The following is a 22,461-nucleotide window of genomic DNA, read 5'->3' as shown; positions in this document are numbered from 1 at the left end:
CTTACAGTTCGTTACCACGAACTGTTTGATTAGATCATTTTTTTTCAGTGTTTAATTTCTCTCAGCACAGAGGACAACTTGAAAACATTGGCTTATTTTTGCTTCATTTTGTTCCACAGGGTGACACTACCGTTGTTTATCTGTACTACTTGATTTTTTTTTCATTTTGTTGTGTTTTTTCATCTTTGTTTCAAACCAAGAAACTATTTAAATAATCTCTCATTTTGAGTGGTAACACTGCCAGGTGCTATTGTCAGGGGTAGATCTAGAGTAAAATCATGGGGGGGATTTGACAAGGGCGCCAATAAGCAAAGTCTTGGGGGGTGTAATGTGACAGATGCACCAATAATTGACCAAATTGGCAAATTTATTTTTAAGAAAAAGTAAAAATTGGAAAAAAAAGGAATGAGAGCACCAGAAAAATCCATGGAGGCTATGGGTCCCCAGCCCCTGGTATCACCACTAACTATTGTGCTAGTCTATAAACATACGTTTAATTCACATTATCATAGACCATTCTGCAGTTGAGCTGAAGTTGAAGTTGAACAGTGTCGAATAGTCTCATAGTCTTATAGATCTTCCCCAGTGTGTCTTGGTCCCTTTTTTGGGAGGAATATATTTTACGCAAGCAGTATGGATGCAATCAAGATCACAAGTATTAAGGTGCTAAGTCTGTGACAACTACCTCAGTGGACCTACTGCAACAAAAAGAAATCTTAACAGAAAATTTTGTTTTCAAACTTTTTGATAAAACAGAGAAAAGTCTTTTTTATGTCAGTGTTACACTTTGTTTCAGAAAGGCTAATTTTTTTTTTATGTATTCAATTTTTTCCCCTCTCTTTTGAGTGGTTTGGATGTTGGCAGAGGTCCATGCCAAAAGGTAGGAAATCTTTGAACTAGCAGAACAGATGCAAGACCGAGTGACTAGATCACCAAAATCACCAAGGGACTAAATTAAATACAAGACCTAGGAGAATTGCAGCAGTAGTAGCAAGCAATAGGATTATTTCGCAACTTAATAATTAATTTCATATTCATTTTATTTTATTTTATCCAGTAGCTTTAGTGTTTACATTGATGCAACTCCATTTACCTTCTGTGGCGCTCTGTCACAGTAGTGACAATTGTATATATAGGTATTTTTTGTTTTCATTTTTTTGGTTTTGGATTTTATTTGATTTTAGGCTATTTCAGCTTCATCTTTGTTTTATTAGCGTTAAAGAAGCCTTGTCAAACAGTTCCTGGTAACAAACTGTGAGTAAGGAGCGACGCAGTTCAGTAGTAACCAAAAGTATAGAAAAAATTTATGATACCAATTGATATATCAAAATAATCTATTTATTATTTTGATTATTTGCGTTTCATTAAATTTAGTGTTATCCATCAAACTTTACGAGCCTCAAATAACTTGCCGGATTTTTGAAAAAGAGGAGAAACGTTCCCTGAAAGTCAAATAATCTGAATGAAAAATCACACAATCAGATTTAATACATCAGATAATCCTAATGGAGCAGTTTTAAGCTCCTATATGCAAAAATGTGGAATTTATTTTTTTTTTTTTTTGCTAGAAAAGAAAATCTCAGATGTGGGCTTATTTGTTTGTTTACTTTCTATTCTAGGGATGATAATATTGACCTAGTGGTCCTAGAATGTCTGGAGAATGCTTATTCGAGTGGATATTAAAGTTCTAGTCCCTTTTTAAGAGACTAAAAAGATTTGAGGGCAGCTAGGCCCCTTCCCACGCCCCTTTTTCCCAAAACCGTCCGATCAAAATTTTGAAATAGCCATTTTTTTTTAGCTTAGTCGAGTTTAAAGACCTGTTTAAATGTGAAACGTTATCAACTACATAACGATACTTAAGGACTTAAAATAAAAAATTATCCACGTACTGTGGCAGCTACTAAATACTTAGGAACTGAATACGACCGTGCGAGAAATGAGGCAGTGAACAGAATTTGAACAGAATATTTGTCTTGAACTTAAACAAAGCTTCTTATAAATTTTTATTGTCTTGAATATAGAATCAAACTTTTATGGTGTCATTCAAGGGTATATTCAACTCTTCGTCAAACGCCTCATCGCGGAGTATCAGCTGGGGCGTGAGCAGAAACGTCAATCTCTAAAAAAAAATGTTCGAATAAGTTTCCACTTTCAAAAAACTGAAAACATGAAAAAGGTAATATTTCTGTTGCTGGGGAGATGGACACATGCGCCTTATTGGGTTATCATGAAGTGCTGGTAAATTATTGTCAATTACAAAAAAATTAGTGTAGAGCCTTCAGTGGCTCCCGATAAGTGGCTTACTATTTAAGGCAATTAGAGCTTAGATGGCAATAGCAGCTATATGGAAGCTACAAATTTTTAAGATGTACTGCGCCTTACAAATAGTGTTTGTAGTCCTTGTGTTTTTATTCTTAAAAAAATGTTGGTTTTGAAACAACAATGTGAACAATGTTGGTTTGTTTTGTATAAAACTGGAAACTATGTTGGGTAAGTTTCGCGTGTATAATGATTGATAGTTATGAATTTTGAGTTTGAGAATTTTAAAAGCCTACATGTTTCGTTTGAGTGATAATAAGAGAATAAACAGCTCTTAAAATCAATCAGACTCGGAAAATTAGACTGTGAAATTTTTAGACTCTTTTGAAAAAATTAGACTCTTTTCCGAAAATCAGACAAATTTTCCCAGGCACTCAGCTTCTAATGATTAGCACTAAACTTAATTAATCTTACATATTTGGAATGAGCATAACGAAACATTTCTTTTGATATTCCTGTTGATATCAAAATTCTGTCTTTTAGAGTTTCGGTTACTATTGAGCCATGTCGTTCCTTACTTACAGTTCGTTACCACGAACTCATTTGAAAATGTATCATTTGGTCCTTTTATCAATCTACTGATTTTGTTTTGGTTACGTTTTATAATATTTCATTTCTAAGTTTTTGTGCATCATTTTTCTGATATTCAATTTTCGTTCACAAGATAAATTTTCGGATTGTACCATCGAAAGTCTAAAATTTTCTGGAATGAACTGGAATTCCATAAAACTAAATAACTTTTTTGGCTTAATTTGTGAACAGAATCTCACTCAATCTTGATCTTCCAAAACCAATGTAGAAGAGAGACCCAATTTAATTTCCATATAAAATAGATAGGGTATTTTATCTTTAAACTTTCATAGTAATTGCGAAAGGATACAAGTTATTCTAGTTCTGCTCCTTTTAAGCACGGATTTTGTAACTGACCAATCCGAGTCAAAAGTTAAGGCCTAATTCTTTGAAACTAAGAATATATGGAAACTTAGAACAGTAAATTTTTATATCTAACATAATTCTGGCAAAACTTACTAAGTCATAGTATTAGTAGAGACCAGTTGGGAGCAGCTTAATTTTGACACAACCTTTTTAAACCAATTATGTTTCATTATAACTCTTCGCTTCTGAAATACAAGTGTGATATTAGAATCAAGAAAATAAACAAATTTTAAAAATCAAACCTGGCTTTTTTACAACATGCACACTATGACGTGAATCGGGTATAAGTTTACCCTCAAGATAGAATCTGGTGATAATGACGTGTGTAGAAAGTCGAGATGGTAGGGTCAGGCTCAAGCTGCTGTCTTACTAAATGAAGAACACTGGTCATTGAAATGGGGAGTAGAACTCGAATTTAAGTGATGGAAGAGCAGACATAATTGAGTTCAATAACTATTTAACAGTCTATCGGATTGCAATACAAAATAAATGTGATGACTCCTTCGAAAAATTTTCATAGAATTATTGGGCTGTCAACAAAGTTTCAATGAACTGCCCAGATCAGATTGAAAATCTTTGCAGTACTTTTATTTTATTATTTTATAAAAGTTAATTTAAATTAAATAATAAATTTTTAAGTTTTTAATGTTTAAGTTTGTTAATTTAAATAATAAATTATTTTATAATTTTATTTTATTTATTTTATTATTTTATAAAAAGGACATTTTTTAAATGTCCTTTTTAGGATCAAATCCTAAAAGGAAAAAAAATTGTTTTCACTTATTTTTCTTTATCATTCAGCATCAGACACTTTGTATAGCATAATCTGTGGTAGCATAGTGTATCTATCTCTGCTACGTGATATTATAACCGAGATTATAACCCAGATGCAAATGGTCAATGGAAAAGGGACTCCATTGATTAAATGAGTTCCAATGAAACATCTACAGCCGTTGCCAGGCAACACTTTCGTACTGTGTTGCCAGGCAACACTTTCGTACTTGGCTCCATATCAAGCAGGCAAACAGACCATGCTCAGTACTGATCACCCAATTCTAATAATTCAGCATCAACCACTTTGTCAAATATTTGCCACCACCTCAAGTTTTTGCACCCTCCACGTCACTAACCATACACTCAGAAAAACACTTAAACCACCAAATAGGTGCTATTAAATCTCTGCATAAATTAAAAAATATATGCTTACCTCTTTAAGGGAGCCATTTGTTGTGAATAATGCATATAAGGCATATGATGGAATCATAATGACAGAAGCAAAGGCAATAGTCCAGCCGATAGCATGTCCCCATAAGGGATACTCATACACATTATTGTATTTGAGAGGCTTGTAGTTGATAACGAATCCAAACAAAAGTACCTAGAGTAAAATTTGCCACTGAAAAATAAGATTATAAAAACTTGGTTCATTAAAATTGTATGTTCAAAGTGTGTCTGAATAGGCTACTCTTTCACATTTAGTCATTACAGGGAAATTTAGGAATTAAGTCATTTCATTTTCACTTGATCATTTTAACCAATTAATAATCAACAATTTTTGATTGTTTAAAATTAAATAATTAATTTTTAAGCAGTGATATCATACTACTTCTTTACTCTTATACGAGTCTATTTTTTATGTGTACTTAGAAGTGGTTTAGAAGATGTGGCCAAGTGGCTTTAGTTCAGATTGTAATAGGGTTAAAAGAGTTAAAAATAGAGAGAGGCGCAGATGGAGATTAACGAAGAAATTAAGAGAGATTACGGTGTGAATAACCCAAGGCAGTTTTGATCGGTAGTTAAATGTTCAATCCAGGGCCCGAGAATTAGGAGAGATATCCTACCAGTTGAGACGTAGGCTCATGCCGGCTATGGCTCTCCACTCAGACTGTTTTTCTTGATTTTTTCTCCTATTAGTCATGGATTGATTGCAAGCAGCTTGATTTTAATTCCAAAATCAACGGATACTGTGTTTGATTCAAAAATCAAAAGTCATTTACCCCCAAAAATGAATTTCTGTACACACCCTGATTGGAACTATCACATATTTGAAAAAAAAAAGCAAAATTATTACCATCATCAAGGTTGGAGTGAAATACTTCCAGCATAATTTTAACCATGGTGAAATTTTATATCCTATCATATGTTGCACGTTTTTCACAAACTGATCTGCTCCATATCCCCAGCCAATTGCCAAAGCTTCAAAGAGAGATATCCAAAGGAGAACAAAGCCACTTGCAGAATAATAGTCAAAAATCTGGAAAACGTAGATACCGCCCTGAAATGATTAAATTTTAAATTTGAGCATGAGAAATCGGCAAAAACTAGTGAAAAAAAAAATTTGAAAAACGAAAAAACCAAGCTACTGCTGTAGATATACTGCAAGTGAAACTGTAAACTCTACTTATTACTTTAGACTTGGTTGGATCGTTCTCTGATCCCGTTGATCCCCTGAGATCCCGTTGATTCCCTGAGATTGCGTTGATCCCCTGAGGTTGATCCCCTGTGATTCCCTAAGATTGCCACTCCAAGATCCGTCTCATGATCCTATCATTATTCATGCGGATCACTCGCTCAAGGCATCGCCACCTTCATTGCCGAAAAACCTCTATAACCTTGTACTGGGCTGAGAAAGAGGGGAGTATCTGGTATGTGACATAATCTTTCCAGTTGATTTTTCTGTTTATAGTGACCCAAAAATTGGTGAACACTGTCCCATGAAATTAAATAATTGAATTATCCTTGGAGACACATTCAATGACCTTGGAAAGGTAAATAAATGACTTTTAGAGGTTCCTCGTACCCTCTTAGCGGCAGCATTAGGGGTATATTTCGGATTTAAAGTGACAAATATGTTGCATATTTGGATTTTGTACTGGTTTTACGTGGAGGAATGGGCCTAGTAGCATTACTTAATGTGCAGATTAAGATCCGTTTCTGGATATGAGCATGGACAGTTTCCAATAAAAAATGGTCATTCATACTAATAAATTTTAATACCCAATTTAAAAAATTAAACGATTTAAATTCGGCGAATTAAGAAAACAAATGTAGGTTCAAAGTGCTTTAAGATTCGGACATGAAGTTACCCAAATCCTATCTGGACAGTCAAAAAGTTTATGTTAATAGAGACAGCACTTCGTATATCAGATAATAATGATGTGACCCTCGTATTCGACCATTAAAAAGCCGGACTTAAGTCCATGATTTGAAATGATTTCTTCCGTAATACTGGGCTGACTTTAGTAACTACGTTTTTCCTCGTTCCTCTTTCCACAACACTGATAACCTTGAAGGTTTCTCCTTTCGCTACGAGGTCTCTAACTGAAGGGTTCGATTCCATCTCACAACTCATACACTCTTCGCGCGATACATAACCTGGAACTTCTTTTTCCACCATACTTGTGCTTCGTAACTTGTTTTGGTTTGAACTGGAAGTGTTCAGGGTTTCAGTTAAAACCTTGAGGGCTTCATCTACGTTATTTTTGCTCTTCACTTCAAGAATACCTCATTCCGTACAACATTCTTTGCTGTGAACTTTGTGTTATCTTCTCTAGGACTTGGGATATTTCTTTGGTAGCATGTTCTGTATTTTGATATCTTCGAGATCTGTTCTTGGTTCTTCCATCTTGGTTCTTTAGGGTAGTGTTCATAGGGTCAAGGATCAGGCAATGCGACTCGGGTCCTTCTGCTACACTGGCTTACGACGGTACACGATTCTGAATGATGGAAAACTCTTGACGAACTTCTTGCAACTTGGTCTGTAGTTAGCAGTTTTTTGCAGGTGTTTATTCTCGTTACAGAGAAGTTCCAAGTTTTCTTCTATTACAGTCTGGTGTAGGACTAGGATCCAATGACATATTTTTCTAATATTGTCTTTCCCGCCCGGGATTTTTTTAACGTTTCCAAGGACCTCTTTCAGAAGTTTCAGTAACGCAACGACACTTTTTTGTTGGTCGACAGGACATAAAATTGCGTCTTCAGTTTGGCCGCCGGTATCAGTGCTCGAAGCCATAGTAACTGTCACCGGTGAAAGTGAAAGTCAAACCAGGGTAGTGGAAACCATCGTCATGCCTTGGGTAGCTAATATTTATTGTGTTATCTTCGTAATTTGCTTGCAATTATTTCACAGATTAGATCACATAATGTGACAAATTTTGTGCTCTCCTGTACGGCACTTTATTGTCTACAATGTAGTTTAACTTTTATCACTGGTCACTGCGAGCTAAGTGATACATCTAGTTTTTTTCCAAATCTTGCTGTAACAGAGGTTAATCTGTGAAATTAATTCACAGATTAGATCACATAATGTGACAAATTTTGTGCTCTCCTGTACGGCACTTTATTGTCTACAATGTAGTTTAACTTTTATCACTGGTCACTGCGAGCTAAGTGATACATCTAGTTTTTTCCAAATCTTGCTGTAACAGAGGTTAATCTGTGAAATTAATTCACAGATTAGATCACATAATGTGACAAATTTTGTGCTCTCCTGTACGGCACTTTATTGTCTACAATGTAGTTTAACTTTTATCACTCGTCACTGCGAGCTAAGTGATACATCTAGTTTTTTTCCAAATCTTGCTATAACAGAGGTTAATCTGTGAAATTAATTCACAGATTAGATCAAATAATGTGACAAATTTTGTGCTCTCCTGTACGGCACTTTATTGTCTACAATGTAGTTTAACTTTTATCACTGGTCACTGCGAGCTAAGTGATACATCTAGTTTTTTCCAAATCTTGCTGTAACAGAGGTTAATCTGTGAAATTAATTCACAGATTAGATCACATAATGTGACAAATTTTGTGCTCTCCTGTACGGCACTTTATTGTCTACAATGTAGTTTAACTTTTATCACTCGTCACTGCGAGCTAAGTGATACATCTAGTTTTTTCCAAATCTTGCTGTAACAGAGGTTAATCTGTGAAATTAATTCACAGATTAGATCACATAATGTGACAAATTTTGTGCTCTCCTGTACGGCACTTTATTGTCTACAATGTAGTTTAACTTTTATCACTAGTCACTGCGAGCTAAGTGATACATCTAGTTTTTTCCAAATCTTGCTGTAACAGAGGTTAATCTGTGAAATTAATTCACAGATTAGATCACATAATGTGACAAATTTTGTGCTCTCCTGTACGGCACTTTATTGTCTACAATGTAGTTTAACTTTTATCACTAGTCACTGCGAGCTAAGTGATACATCAAGTTTTTTTCCAAATCTTGCTGTAACAGAGGTCTTCACACCTTGAAAGCTAAACTGAGACTCCCTTGTGTGATATGCCAGGTAAATATATTGAAGTGACTACTGCTATTTACAAGAATTATAGTGCTACAATTAAGGTAGAAAATGAGGTTAGTAGTGGGTTTCATATTAAATCAGGAGCTCGAAAGGGTTGTATCCTATTTCCATTTTTATGGATCATTTTGGTGGACTTTGTGCTAAAGAGCACAACAGATATAATGAGAGAACACGGAATCCTTGTTATTGTGCCAGTCTCAGCTTTTTCGAGAGTTATTTGAGAAAAAGCGGTAGTTCGAAGGCTACTTACCCTGGTGACCATGGTTAATCCAACTGTAAAGGAAAAAACACAGGTCCCAATCATAAACCAAAAGCGTCTATTTCCACGTCGAAGCTGATCGGGGAAAATATCAACAACAGCAGTTATGAAACCCTCAACAGCAACAAAATGAGAAGCAGTTCCCAATAGTAGAACCATGATGAAAAATAAAATAGACCACAAGGCGGGTAGCGGCATCTGAGTTATAGCTTTTGGGTATGCAATGAATATGAGACCAGGACCTGAAATGAGCGAAGTATTGAATAAAAAGAAAATTGATCGCCTCAAGGTAATCAGTCCTACTTGACTTAAAACTTTTTGATAGCCTTTGCTTTTTATTTTTTTGATGATTAAAGGTTTTGGTTTTTGCTTTTTCCTTGATCTTATTATTTTGTTCGCGCTGAAGAAGAGAGGCAGTTGTTCTCTCGAAATATTCACTTTCTGTGCTTTCTTCAGTATTTTCATTTGGCCTTTAAAAACCCCCTTTTTGATCGTTTTCTTTCTTTATGGCATTGGAGTTAACACATTTTGACAGCGATTGCACTGTAAGTTACCCCTATCATCCCTCCAATGTGCAAATAAATAGCCCGAATCACATATTACCCGTTCTTTTTTAAATGCGTCACTCTTGTTTTAGCCTGTCTGCTCGTAAATTGAATCAAAGCTTACGAAATAAAGACACGGAAAACACATGGGAAATATATAATTTAGGATATATATTTACACATAAGGTGGGGAAGACATGGGGGTAAAGTATAGTGGAATCAAAGTCAAAATGTGCTAACTAGAAGTCTTAACATGCTTCCTTCTGAACAGCCCCAGTTTTAGGCTTCTGCCTTTCTGGGTTCAATGTGTTCATTCCCTCATCACTATTAAATAGACAAGATGAATGCTAGCCGTGCTTTCTTTTACTTGGAATGAATATGCTCGAATGATAATTAGTTTACAGCACTGTAGATGGTGAAGAAGTCTAAAAGTATTCTATTGCATAGTTTGAGTTATTTGGTTGTCTTTTCTCGGTATTTTTCATCTAGTTTATTCTGTTGTTTTTCATCGATGTCTCTTTATTTTCCTTTTATATTTCGTTACTCCAATTTTAATTGTATTTCAAAAAGAATTATAGATAAACTATTATTATTATTGCTACATGGTCAAAGACTTATGTCAAAAAGTTGAATGTGTTGTGTTTTTGCCTGATACAAAGTGATCAGCCTGACACGGAGTCATAGCCAAAGAATTTCCAACGGTGAACTGAACTATCCTTCTGTTTCTGCTTCTCCTGCTTCTTCTACTTCTTCAATTTAGTTCCCATAATCTAAGAACTCAGTTGTGCCATTATAGGGCACCAATACATATCAATGCAAACAGTTACGAACTGAAGACAGTGTGTGGCAACGGATGCCCTAAATTTGGAAAAATAAAAAGCAAATGACCTGGACTTTGTACTCGATTTCAATCTATCTTTTTGAGTCTATTGATAATGTAAAACAACAAGGTATGATGGCTATTTTACGCCACGCGGTTGAAGTTTAGGGTCCATGGTTGTGTACAAATTTCCACTCATACATTCTTCTAGGGTTACTAGTAGTTCATTAAGGTCAAGTAAGGTATTTTGTTATTTGTACTGTGGGTATACCTGCAAGGACAGGAATTATTTGAATGATTTATTGGGGAGTAGAAGCGATCATTACAATATTTTAGAATTTTTTATTAAACTTCTTATATCACATTTTACCACTTGAAGGTGTTTATAGTTCTAAATCTTGCGTATTTTGCAGCTTTTTATTGTCATATTATATCAACGAATGTGGTCACTTTTTAGATGGCTCTGCTCGCAGTTCATTAGCTTCGTTGTTTTTTAGACGCAAAATTTGTTTAGATGTATTTGTATATGCGATATACAGTAAAATCAAACTGTCATAAGACCCAAAATTATTTTAGTAAGCTTTTAATGTAACAAAGCTAGTTTTAAGCTTCTTCTAAATATCAGTAAATAGACGGTTTATAAAATGACTAACCTCCTTTGCGATAAAAGTTTTTTTAAATTTTTTTAAAAAACAAGAGCTAAGAGCTCATATAGCACTTGTGACGAGGCAAGAAGAGCTAAGAGCTAAGAGCTCATATGGTATGAGCTCTAACAAAATTCTAAGAATCAATAGATTGATTTAAAAGGAAAATCAGAGGCTTAATGCCGGTCAGGATTTAAAATAAGAGCTCTGAGTCACGATGTCCTTCTAAATATCAAAATTCATTAAGATCCGATCACCCACTCGTAAGTTATAAATACCTAATTTTTTCTTATTTTTCCTCTCCCTTTAGCCCCCCAGATAGTAAAATCTGAGAAAACGAATTTATTAAGTCAATTTGTGCAGCTCCCTGACACGCCTACCAATTTTCATCGTCCTAGCACGTCCAGAAGCACTAAACTCGCCCAATCACTGAACCCCTCTCCCCAACTCCCCCAAAGAGAGCGAATCCAGTATGATTACGTCAACCACGTATCAAGGACATTTGCTTATTCTATCCACCAAGCTTCATCCCGATTCCTCCTCCAAGTGTTTTCCAAGATCTCCCCCTCCAACTCCCCCAATGTCAAAAGATCTGGTCGGGATTTGAAATAAGAGCTCTGAGACATTAATTCCTTCTAAATATCAAATTTCATTAAGATCTGATCACCTATTCGTAAGATAAAAATACCCCTATTTTCAAGTTTTCCAAGAATTCCGGTTTCCCCCTCAAACTCCCCCCAATGTCATAGAATCTGGACGGAATTTAAAATTAGAGCTTTAAAGCACAAGATCCTTCCAAATATCAAATTTCATTAAGATCTAGTCACCCTTTCGTAAGTTACAAATACCTCAATTTTCAAAATTACCCCCCCCCCCAACTCCACCAAAGAGAGCATAATGATGATAGAAGGTAATAAGCTTACCTAAGCTATGGATGTTGATCCATAGCTTGACATGGGTTGACGTTAGAAGAAAAATCAGTCACCTGACATCCATAGCTTAGGTAAGCTTATTACCTTCTATCATCATTATGTATGAAAGTCAGGTTGGCCTCAGAGAATATAATACCAAAGAGAGCAGATCCGGTCCGGTTATGTCAGTCATGTATCTTAGACAGGTTTTTATTCTTCCCATCCAGTTTCATCTGATCTCTCCGCTTTAAGTTTTTTCTAAGATTTCTGACCCCCCCAACTGCCCCCCCAGTGACACTGGATCCGGTTGAGATTTAAAGTAAGAGATCTGAGTTACCAGGTCCTTCTAAATATGAAGTTTCATGAAGATCCGATCACTCCTTCGTAAGTTAAAAATACGTCATTTTGTCTAATTTTTCAGAATTAACCCCCCCCCCCCCAATACAGAGGATCCGTTCCAATTATGTAAATCACGTATCTAAGACTTCTGCTTATTTTTCCCACCAAGTTTCATCCCGATCCCTCCAATCTAAGCGTTTTTCATGATTTTAGGTTTCCCCCTCCCAACTCCCCACCCCAATGTTACCAGATCCGGTCGAGATTTAAAATAAGAGCTCTGAGACACGATATCCTTATATATATCAAGTTTTATTGAGATCCGATCACCCCTTCGTAAGTTAAAAATACCTAATTTTTTTCTAATTTTTCAGAATTAACCCCCCTCCCCAACTACCCCAAAGAGAGCGGATCCGTTCCGGTTATGTCAATCATATATCTAGGACTTTTGCTTATTTTTCCCACCAAGTTTCATCCCGATCCCTCCACTCTAAGTGTTTTTCAAATTTTAGGTTTCCCCCTCCCAACTCCCCCTCCAATGTCACCAGATCTGGTCGAGATTTGAAATAACAGCTCTGAGACACGATATGTTTCCAAAAATCAAATTTCATTAAGATCTGATCAACTGTTCGTAAGTTAAAAATACTTCAATTTTTCTATTTTTTCCGACTTAACGGGCCCCCTACTCCCCCCCCTCAGATGGTCAAATCGGGGAAACGACTATTTCGAAATTAATCTGGTCCGGTCCCTGATACGCCTGCCAAATTTCATCGTCCTAGCTTACCTGGAAGTGCCTAAAGTAGCAAAACCGTGACCAACAGACCGACAGACAGACCGACAGAATTTGCGATTGCTATATGTCACTTGGTTAATACCAAGTGCCATAAAAATGGTAATAAGTCTGTATAAAATGACTAATTGTCTCTCGATAAAAATTGTAATATCAAAAAGTTGGTAATAAGCTTTTTCTGATGTCGGCTGAGACAGCAAACTATATTAGGAGGTTTTCAGCAATCGCTGCTCATTGCAGGGATCTTGATGCCTCGCATTAAGGCTAATCAGCCTTGGCTCTAGGCACTAGAAGAATTTTACATTAATATTCCACATGGGATTTTAGTGCGGTTTAAAATTTGAGGTATTTAAATAATTTTAGCTGATTAGATGAATCTTTAAAAAATCTTCGGCTGATTTTCCTTCTTTGTTTATCTTAATTTAGCTTGATAGCCAATAAAATACGGAAATTAATATCTTGTGAAAATATTTTACGAAATAAGGATAATAAGAAACTAAGCATAATAACTAACATTGAAAGGAAAAGTACAGAAAAATACACAGCACTTTACAGAAATATACGTTGTTCTAAAATAGAATCAAAAGGTAAAACTAAATTTTCATTTACAGGAGATTATACGAGAGCAGCTGATTAACACTCTTTATTAATAGTAGGGACCTCCACGGCTTTGGTGTATACTAAGAAGCTTAGCTCTGTACTCTATTTAGCAAAAAGCGAAATTATAATAGACCGAAGCTACTTCTAAGCTACTGATTATTAAGCAAAACGCTGTCTAATCAATATATTTAAAGCATAATGTGCATCTTCTTGCAGATTGTGTCATGACTGCAAATTGCCGAATTTGAAAAGACAATTCTGCTCTGCTCAAAAAAAAAATTATACTTTCTAATGACGTAAGTTTCATTAAATCAAAAAATCTCTATATCTGGCACAAAAAAGGAGAAGTTGAATTGTTTTTCTAAGATTTACGGGAAGGTAAGTGTCGGGTTATAGCTTTCATTCGATTATTCGGATCACTTATCAAAACTGGCAAGACTGCCAGTCAATTCTGAATAGTTTGACCACACAAACTAAAAAGCTTGTAATAGAGAGTATAATATGAATCTTTAAGGGATGAAGGAGGCTTAATATAAGTAAAATTCCGCAAAATTGAGCTATCCCAAGCCAAGTAATGACCTGTTGGTTTTCCGCGTGTCATTTAAATGACTAGTTGTACTGATAAATATTGAAACCGCACAAAATAAAACTGTACACACCTGAAGGACTCATGCCCGGGACACTTTTATTGATAATAAAAATTCGTTAAAACTGACAGTGCAAAAATTCTCAGGTTTTTCTCACCCCTAGCCCTGACCCATCTAGCCCTGGACATCTTCAGGGAGATAAGTAGCCCTGACCCAAAACTGGACATCTTCAGGGAGATAAGTTCTTGTCCTGTTTTATGGAATTATTAGTGCATTCTTTATTGTTTTAATTTTCTTCACTTCCTCCATCTTACCAAGCTTTACCAAGACTTACCAAGACTAGAATTACCAAGCTTTTCATACGTTCTTTTTCTTTAGAACACGCAAGCGTTTAATGCATTGCTTTAGTATTGCTATTTTATCACCAAGCCTTACCAAGACTTACTGAGACTTACCTGACTTGCCAGGACTAGACTTACTAGTATTTCGGAAGTGTTTAATGCATTGCTTTATTATAGCTGGCCATATCAATATATTTGTGAAAAATTGCCTATGCCTACCTGACTCAGCTACCTGACCAACATCGACTCCTTGCTCATGAGCCATGAATCCAAGAACACTAAATATGGCGAGGCCCGAGTAGAGACTAGTGGAGCTGTTCAGCACTGAAATCCAGATGCATTGCTTGAAGAAATTGTTATGGTATTTATTGTAAGATCCAAGAGCTATCATGGTACCCAAAGCAACAGCATAGGAGAAAAATATTTGTGTTCCTGCATCGATCCAAACCTAAAAGATAATTTTGAGCAATCTCACGCAAGAAGACAGGGTTACCACTGCAATTTTTCACTCCTTAAGGGATCTCTTTGTAAATTTGTAATCTTTCATAGGTCTGATCCTTGAATACTGTAACGTCCAAGTGTTACAGCCAAAAGCAAGACGTTTGTTCGTAAATCCAGACGTGGAAATTGTTTTCAGCAAGGGTGTACTTGAGGACAGGTTTGCAATGAAAATTTAACAATATTCCAAAATTTCTTTCGAACTTCTTAATTTTTCAAGTTTCGATCTTAACAGATTTTGAAATTGGAGCACTATCATAGTACCCAAAACATCAAGATGGAAAAAGAAAAAAAAACATTGCCATCTAGTGATCTAGAAAAGTAGACCTTGCTGAAAATTTTGATTGTGCTGCTTCATTTTCCATACTAACTTCCAGTTTATCATACTGATTGTCACTGAAGGGACCTCACTGATATTTGTTCAACTATGTAATGCTAACATTACTTATTTACTCTATTACTGTACTGTAATATTTTAAATTAGCCATGACGCTAGATGGAAGAGATATTTTTTTTTTTGGTAAAAATTTTAGCGGGTTCGTAATTTCTTTAAACTTACGATCTACAGTTTTAGTCTTGTAATCTTTTAATACATATCATTTGTTTTTTAATTATAAAGATTGTGAGAGATCTTAAAGAAGCAGAAAATGTTCAAAATTAAAAATCTTTTCTGACTCAAAAAATGTATAAACCAATTTATATATAACGTATTAGCATATGCAAATGTATATAAACAAATTTTTGACATCTTTTAAAAATTTGTTGTAACCCCACACTTGAAAAATACCCCCCCCCCCCCAAGAAAAAGGAGAGACCTCCAAGAAGAAGCAGAAACTTTGTAGTTTGTAATGTTTGCTTCAGTAAGACCTTCAGGAAGAAGTAGAAAATTACAAACCACATTGAAAATTGTGCTATAGTCTATATGCAAACTATACGCAACAAAAAATTGTACAGGGAATAATTTATGAAAACCGGATAATTTGCTTATTTTTTGTCTCTATATACAATGGTAATTATGTGCAAAATTTAATTTTCATTTAAAATATGATAAAAACTTGGACAAAAAAAAACTTTGAAATTACAGTGCATTATATTATATAGAGGATTGAATGGATAAGGGTTTATGAGAGGAAAGGAAAGTTGAGAGGAGTCTCATAATTCGGAATTTTTTTTTGTATTACTTGGAATAAGTTCTGCTTGACAAATAGGTGGACTCATTTATCAAGGCGGAGTGTCTGTAAAGGGACATGCATAAGGGAATTCAGACTCCAATTTGGGACCTCCAGTTGAAATTGATTCCAAGATGAAAGGAGAAAGGAAAGAAGGAAAGGAGGAAGTTCACGTTTTGGCCTTTCCTGACATTGAAACAAGGTCCAATCAAGGGTATCTAATCTAGGCTAATCTTCTAGAATACAACGACAACTAGCATACAAATTTTCCGTTAAAACCAGGTACTATAAATATTTATTAAAGATCAAACAGGTGCAGGTTCATGGGACTCATTTTTATGGCACTTGGTATTAACCAAGTGACATATAGCAATCGCAAATTTTGTCGGTCTGTCTGTCTGTCGGTCCCGGTTTTGCTACTTTAGGCACTTCCAGGTAAGCTAGGACGATGAAATTTGGCAGGCGTATCAGGGACCGAACTGGATTAAATTAGAAATAGTCGTTTTCCCGATTGGAACATCTAGGGGGGAGTGGGGCCGGTTAATTCGGAAAAAATAGAAAAAATGAAGTATTTTTAACTTACGAACGGTTGATCAGATCTTAGTGAAATTTGATGTTTGGAAGGATATCGTGTCTCATAGCTCTTATTATAAATCCCGAGCGGATCTGGTGACATTGGGGGAGTTGGGAGGGGGAAACCTAAAATCTTGGAAACCCTTAGAGTGGAGGGATCGGGATGAAACTTGGTGGGAAAAATAAGCACAAGTCCTAGATACATGATTGACATAACCGGGACGGATATGCCCTCTTTGGGGTAGTTGGGGGGGGGGGTAGGGTTAATTCTGAAAAATTAGAAAAATGAGGTATTTTTAACTTACGAACGGGTGATCGGATCTCAATGAAATTTGATATTTAGAAGGACATCGCGTCTCAAAGCTCTTACTTTAAATCCCGGCCAGACCTGGTCACATTGGGAGGAGTTTGGGGGGAACCTAAAATCATGGGAAACGCTTAGAGTGGAGGGATCGGGATGAAACTGGGTGCTTTAAAGCTCTTATTTTAAATTCCGACCAGATCCTGTGACATTGCGGGGAGTTGGAGGGGGAAACCAGAATTCTTGGAAAACGTGAAAATTGGGGCACTTTTATCTTACGAATGGGTGATCAGATCTTAATGAAACTTGATATATAGAAGGATCTTATGTCTCAGATGCTCCATTTTTAACTCGAATTGGATCCGGGGACATAGGGGGTTGGAGGAGGGAAACAGAAATCTTGGAAAACGCTTAGAGTGGAGAGATCGGATGGAACTTGATGGGAAAAATAAGCACAAGTTCTAGATACGTGATTGACATAATTGGAACGGATCCGCTCTCTTTGGAGGAGCTTGAGGGTGTTAATTTGGAAAAATTAAAAAAATCGAGGTATTTTTAACTTGAGAACAGGTGACCGGATCTTGATAAAAAATTTGATATTCATAAGAAACTCATGTCTCAGAGCTCTTATTTTAAATCCCAACCAGATCTGTTGACATTGGGAGGAGTTGGAGGGGGAAATCAGAAATCTTGGAAAACGCTTAGAGTGGAGGAATCGGGATGAAGCTTGGTGGATAGAATAACAAACGTCTTAGATACGTGATTGACGTAGCCGTACTGGATTCGCTCTCTTCGGGGAGTTGGGGGGAGGGGTTCAGTGCTTTGGCGAGTTTGGTACTTCTGGACGTGCTAGGAAGATGAAAATTGGCAATCGTGTCAGGGAGCTGCACAAATTGACTTGATAAAGTCGTTTCTCCCGATTTGACCATCTGGGTGGGGGGCTGAAGGGAGAGGAAAAATTAGAAAAAATGAGGTATTTATAACTTACGAGTGGGTCATCGGATCTTAATGAATTTTGATATTTAGAAGGACATCGTGACTCAGAGCTCTTATTTTAAATCCCGACCAGCATTAAGCCTCTGATTTTTCTTTTAAATCAATCAATTGATTCTTAGAATTTTGTTAGAGCTCATACCATATGAGCTCTTGGCTCTTAGCTCTTCTGGCCTCGTCACAAGTGCCATATGAGCTCTTAGCTCTTGTTATTTATGAATCTTTTCCGACACCCCAAAATGTCCACAATGATAATTTTAACAAAAATTTCAATGTATAACAAGAATAAAAAGTTGCATACAGATTTCTCGTTAAAACTAGACAGTAAATATTTATGGTGATCGAACAGGTGAGGTCTCGTGAGGCTCAATTTTAACTTTTCTGACACCATAGTTTGCGGAAAATTCATGCAAATTTCAATAAAATTTCCATGGTCGCTATTTATTAACACATTCTGGATCCCTTGATAAAAAAAAAAACTTTCACGCTAATTAATACGGAGGATAAGCATACCTGTGTTTCAAAAATTCTGCTAAAGTCCGGTTTGAGATAGAAGACAAGACCTTTTGATGCTCCTTCCAAGGTAAGGCCTCGTATTAGTAAAATGGTAAGCATCAGGTATGGAAAAGTTGCTGTAAAAATAAAAATAGACGTTAATATTGTAGGTGAAGCTTCGTTGAGCTAAAACTGTAAGAGCTGTTAAAAATATTACAAGTGATATTATAAGCATTAGTGAGTGAAATGGTAGCGAGGGTTTTTGTGTTTAGACGGTTAGAAAAGTCATTATGTTAAAATTCTGAAGGTAAAACGGTAAGCCTCAAAGATGAAAAGCTGCTTTAAAAGATATAGCTCTTAATGCTCTAGAAATATTGCTTAATGAAAAAAATATGGCTCATAAAACCTAAAAAATTTTTGAAGCATAATGGTAAGTAAAATAATGGTAGAAGCTCAATTGCTTTAAATGATAAGAACTGTTGTTTGAGATAAGGACGCTAAAAGTAAGATGGTAGGGATCATACATAAAAAGATTGATGTAGCAGACATGGCTTTTAAGATTCTAGCAGATACTTCGTTGCTTTAAAGTAGTAAGAATTTTTTTTTGTAGGAAAGGCTAAAAGTATCAAACAGTTCGCAGTAATGAACTGCAAGTAAGCAACGACTCGACCGAATAGTAACTAAAACTATAAAAAAAGGAAAAAGGAACTCTAATAACAATTAATACATCAAAAGAACTGGCTTTTTAAGTTCATTCCAAATAAATAACATTCATTCAATTTGATGATGTTCATCAAAGCTTACGTGCCTGAGAAAACTTGCCTGATTTTTGGAAAAAAGGAGAAAAACTCTCAAAAGTCAAATGACCTTAATGAAAATCATTAGGATTCTGCAAATCAGAGAAACTTATTGCAGAGGTTTCAAGCTGCTATCTAAAAAAATGTGGAATTGTTTTTTTTTTGCCAGAAGTATTTTTCCCAAGGGTACTAGCTTTAAGGGCAAGCCCCTTCCATGCCTCTTTTTCCCTCAAAAACATCTGATAAAGCCTTAAGATCTTTGTTTGGTTCAGCATAGTTGAAAGGTTCAATAACTATGCCTTTGAGGATAACATGGCCCCCAAACCCCCTTAGAAAAGTGCCTTAAGTAGTTTGTCCCTTTTTACACATAGTAATAGTTAAATATATATACATTTTTCCGAGTGGGTATCTTCAGGAGGGGATTTTCCAAAAAAAGGAACTTCCAAAAGCAAATCATAGTATTGAAAATACTAAAACTAAATTAAGTGTAAGAAATAGATTTATAGCAAAAAATGTGTCTCTCTACGCGCTATAACTAGTGACACTACCTTTATTTTTAAAGTAAAATGATAAAATTAATGAATATTATCGAATATGCTAGGCTGGGACTGAGGGCCTTAGTACGTAAAGTGAATATCTAAATATCACAAACGAGTAGAGCATCTTTTGAACTTAAGGAAAACTTCGAAATCAAAGCGCTTGTCAAGCCAGAAAGATTTATTCATGATAGCAATTCTGTTTTGCTATTTTAATTTGAAAATTATTAAAAAAAAATTTCTTTTTGCAAATTGCAAGCTGTTTAAAACTATTTAAACTTAATTAAATGAAGGAATGAATACAGTTTTCAACAATGACACTCTAGAATTTAGGAGGAAGTTCGGCTGTTTTTTGTGGTATTTCGCTACAGGAGCAGTACTTTTTTTTTTCTTTTTTTGTGTCCAAGACTTCAGTTTGCTACCAGAAAATTATAAAGGCTCTGTGGTTTTTACTGACAATCTGAAGCTCAGGCCGGATGGACAGATATGACAGGAAATTCGTAAGTAATGTGCATAATTACGAGCCCGATAGGGAAGGTTTTCCCTCGTAAATGGGCTAGAGTCTATTGGGTACAAGCTGAGGTGGGGTTTTATAATCCCTGTCACAGAGGACCGTCTGAAATTCTTGAAGACTATCTTGAAGCTCCCTTTAGCAGGGAGCTTCCCTGCTCCCTTTACTGCACAAGCTCCCTTATCTCCCAACAATTTACTGCAACCTCATTATACCTCATTATTACCTCATAACTCATTATACCTCATACCTCATTATTTACTGCAACAAGCGTGTAGTTGTTTTCGAATTGATATTAGACTAAGATATAAAAGTGCTTCAGATGCTAGACCATTCTCTAGTCCAATCCTTAGCTCTAAATGAGTACCTGGAGAAATCTGGGTATGGTAAACAGGAAGGGTTTGCAAAAGCATAGGATGGCTAGCCCTATTCCCCCCATTGCACTTCCTGGCTGAAGGACCTTGAGACGGATATCAGCACCCCCCCCCCGCTTTAGACCTTTACGGTCTAGTGCCGCATCCTTTTCTTTTTTCTACCCATCCCCAAAATATTTCCTCGGAATAATAAATTAAAATCTAGGAATAAAAAAGAGTGTTTTCCATGGGTCCACACCCGGTGCCATTCCTGTTTGTGATTCCGCTTGAGTTCATTTTTTTCTTCTTTGTGGTTGGGACTGAGGCCAAAAATTGTTGTTCAGTACTGTCCCTAAACTTAAATATGTCCCCATTTTTAAAGAAATTGGAGCTTATCATTTGCTCCTTTCTTATGAGTTATATTAGAAAGTTACCCTATGACAAAGAAAATGAAAATAACACGTTTTTTTTAAGCTGATCAATAATACCAGAGAACCTTAAAGGGCTAAGTGACAACAGCTTCTTGTTCAAAATCAGGTCATAAAATACACAATTCCAAAAATGCTGAGGCCCTGATATTTACCTTATTGTTATTGAAATCAGAAATTTCATATGTACAAACAGGCTAAGTCCTGATTTGTCTGAAAACCATCTAAAGATACATATTATGCCCGTGACCTCCCCCACAGCTACTACTGAGAATTTCACAATGTCCTAAAATTGACTTGGAAGAAAACTCCGAGGTCTTAGGTTTAATATTTATACTCATTCCAAGATCCCAACTTCAAGACTGAAATCCCAAGGCCCTTGGGAAAATGTCAATGATAGCAGGTCCGATCCCCTCCCCCCCCCACACACATTTTTTGTTTGTAATAGAGTCGCTTGAAAATCTTCAAGATGTATCATTGGAATTCCAGAGCTAGCCCGTGACCCTTCCAGTTCTTATCCTCACGCTATCATAACCAATTTATTTGCAGAAAGGCTGGCTTGTTTCACCGTCTTTAAAACAGAATAATACAAGGACTTTTAGTCTGCTGCATTTCATTGGCAGTCTGAAATGGGGCAACCCTATATCCTCAAAAAAGTATTCAAAGCCGTTCTCACACTGTTGACTTTTCAGCATTAAATTGGGTATACTGCAATATGCTTGAAGTCACACAGATACGGAGTAACCCAAAGATTTTTCAATTGGCATGATTGGAGAATCAGAGTGAGTCTGAGACCTCCTAATACCATCTGTTTCCTAGCTTTTCACAACAAAATTAGGCACGTGTCTTTTTGGAAACGGGATCGGGCAAACGGATCGACCAACGGTAATTTCACATTCACTTCACATTGTACACGGTAGCTACAGCACTTCACATTCTCTAATTAAAGTAAATCTAGATTCTGTTTTTTTTTCATGTTCGAATTCATTATTTATTGCAATTTCTATTTCTTTTAGTCCTGGTTCCTTTATTGACAGTATAGTAATATCTATTTGCTGTTTCATTTCCTAAATCTAGAACCCCAAGCTATTATATTGCTCTGCAATCTGAGGGCGGAAAAGGGGGGAGGGGCAAGAGGGTATACACCTGTCTCCCAATAGGCACGGTAGAAATTACAAGCCTTAGCAGGTAGGTTTGGTTCTATTAAACCCCGCATATTTTTTTCTTTGACTAATCCTCGGGGTGAAGTAAATGTTAACGGTTGTTAATTGAATTCGTGTGACTATTGTATACCTATGGTACAACCCTGCGAAGAGGTGTGACATAATGTATAAATTTTACATTAAGCTCTTTCGCAAAGCTGGTTCTGTTATTACAGCATTACATGTCTGTTATTACTGTTATTACAGGTTG

General features: G+C 36.0%; 1 protein-coding gene across 1 annotated transcript in view; it reads right to left on the bottom strand.

Moving 5' to 3' along the window:
- Positions 1 to 1,990: 1,990 nt before the first annotated feature.
- Positions 1,991 to 22,461, bottom strand: part of LOC136032752 (sodium- and chloride-dependent GABA transporter 2-like) — a 56,498-nt gene continuing 36,027 nt past the window's right edge. The window contains exons 5-10 of the mRNA XM_065713094.1: positions 18,442 to 18,560; positions 14,614 to 14,842; positions 8,812 to 9,062; positions 5,327 to 5,530; positions 4,463 to 4,633; positions 1,991 to 2,119 (exon numbers count right to left, since the gene is read on the bottom strand). Coding sequence (XP_065569166.1) covers positions 2,024 to 2,119; positions 4,463 to 4,633; positions 5,327 to 5,530; positions 8,812 to 9,062; positions 14,614 to 14,842; positions 18,442 to 18,560 — 1,070 coding nt within the window. The 3' untranslated portion in view covers positions 1,991 to 2,023. The remainder of the gene's footprint in view (positions 2,120 to 4,462; positions 4,634 to 5,326; positions 5,531 to 8,811; positions 9,063 to 14,613; positions 14,843 to 18,441; positions 18,561 to 22,461) is intronic.

This window comes from Artemia franciscana, chromosome 11 (assembly GCF_032884065.1).
Source record: "Artemia franciscana chromosome 11, ASM3288406v1, whole genome shotgun sequence".
NCBI lineage: Eukaryota > Metazoa > Arthropoda > Branchiopoda > Anostraca > Artemiidae > Artemia > Artemia franciscana.
This window is presented reverse-complemented; position numbering and strand designations above follow the sequence as displayed.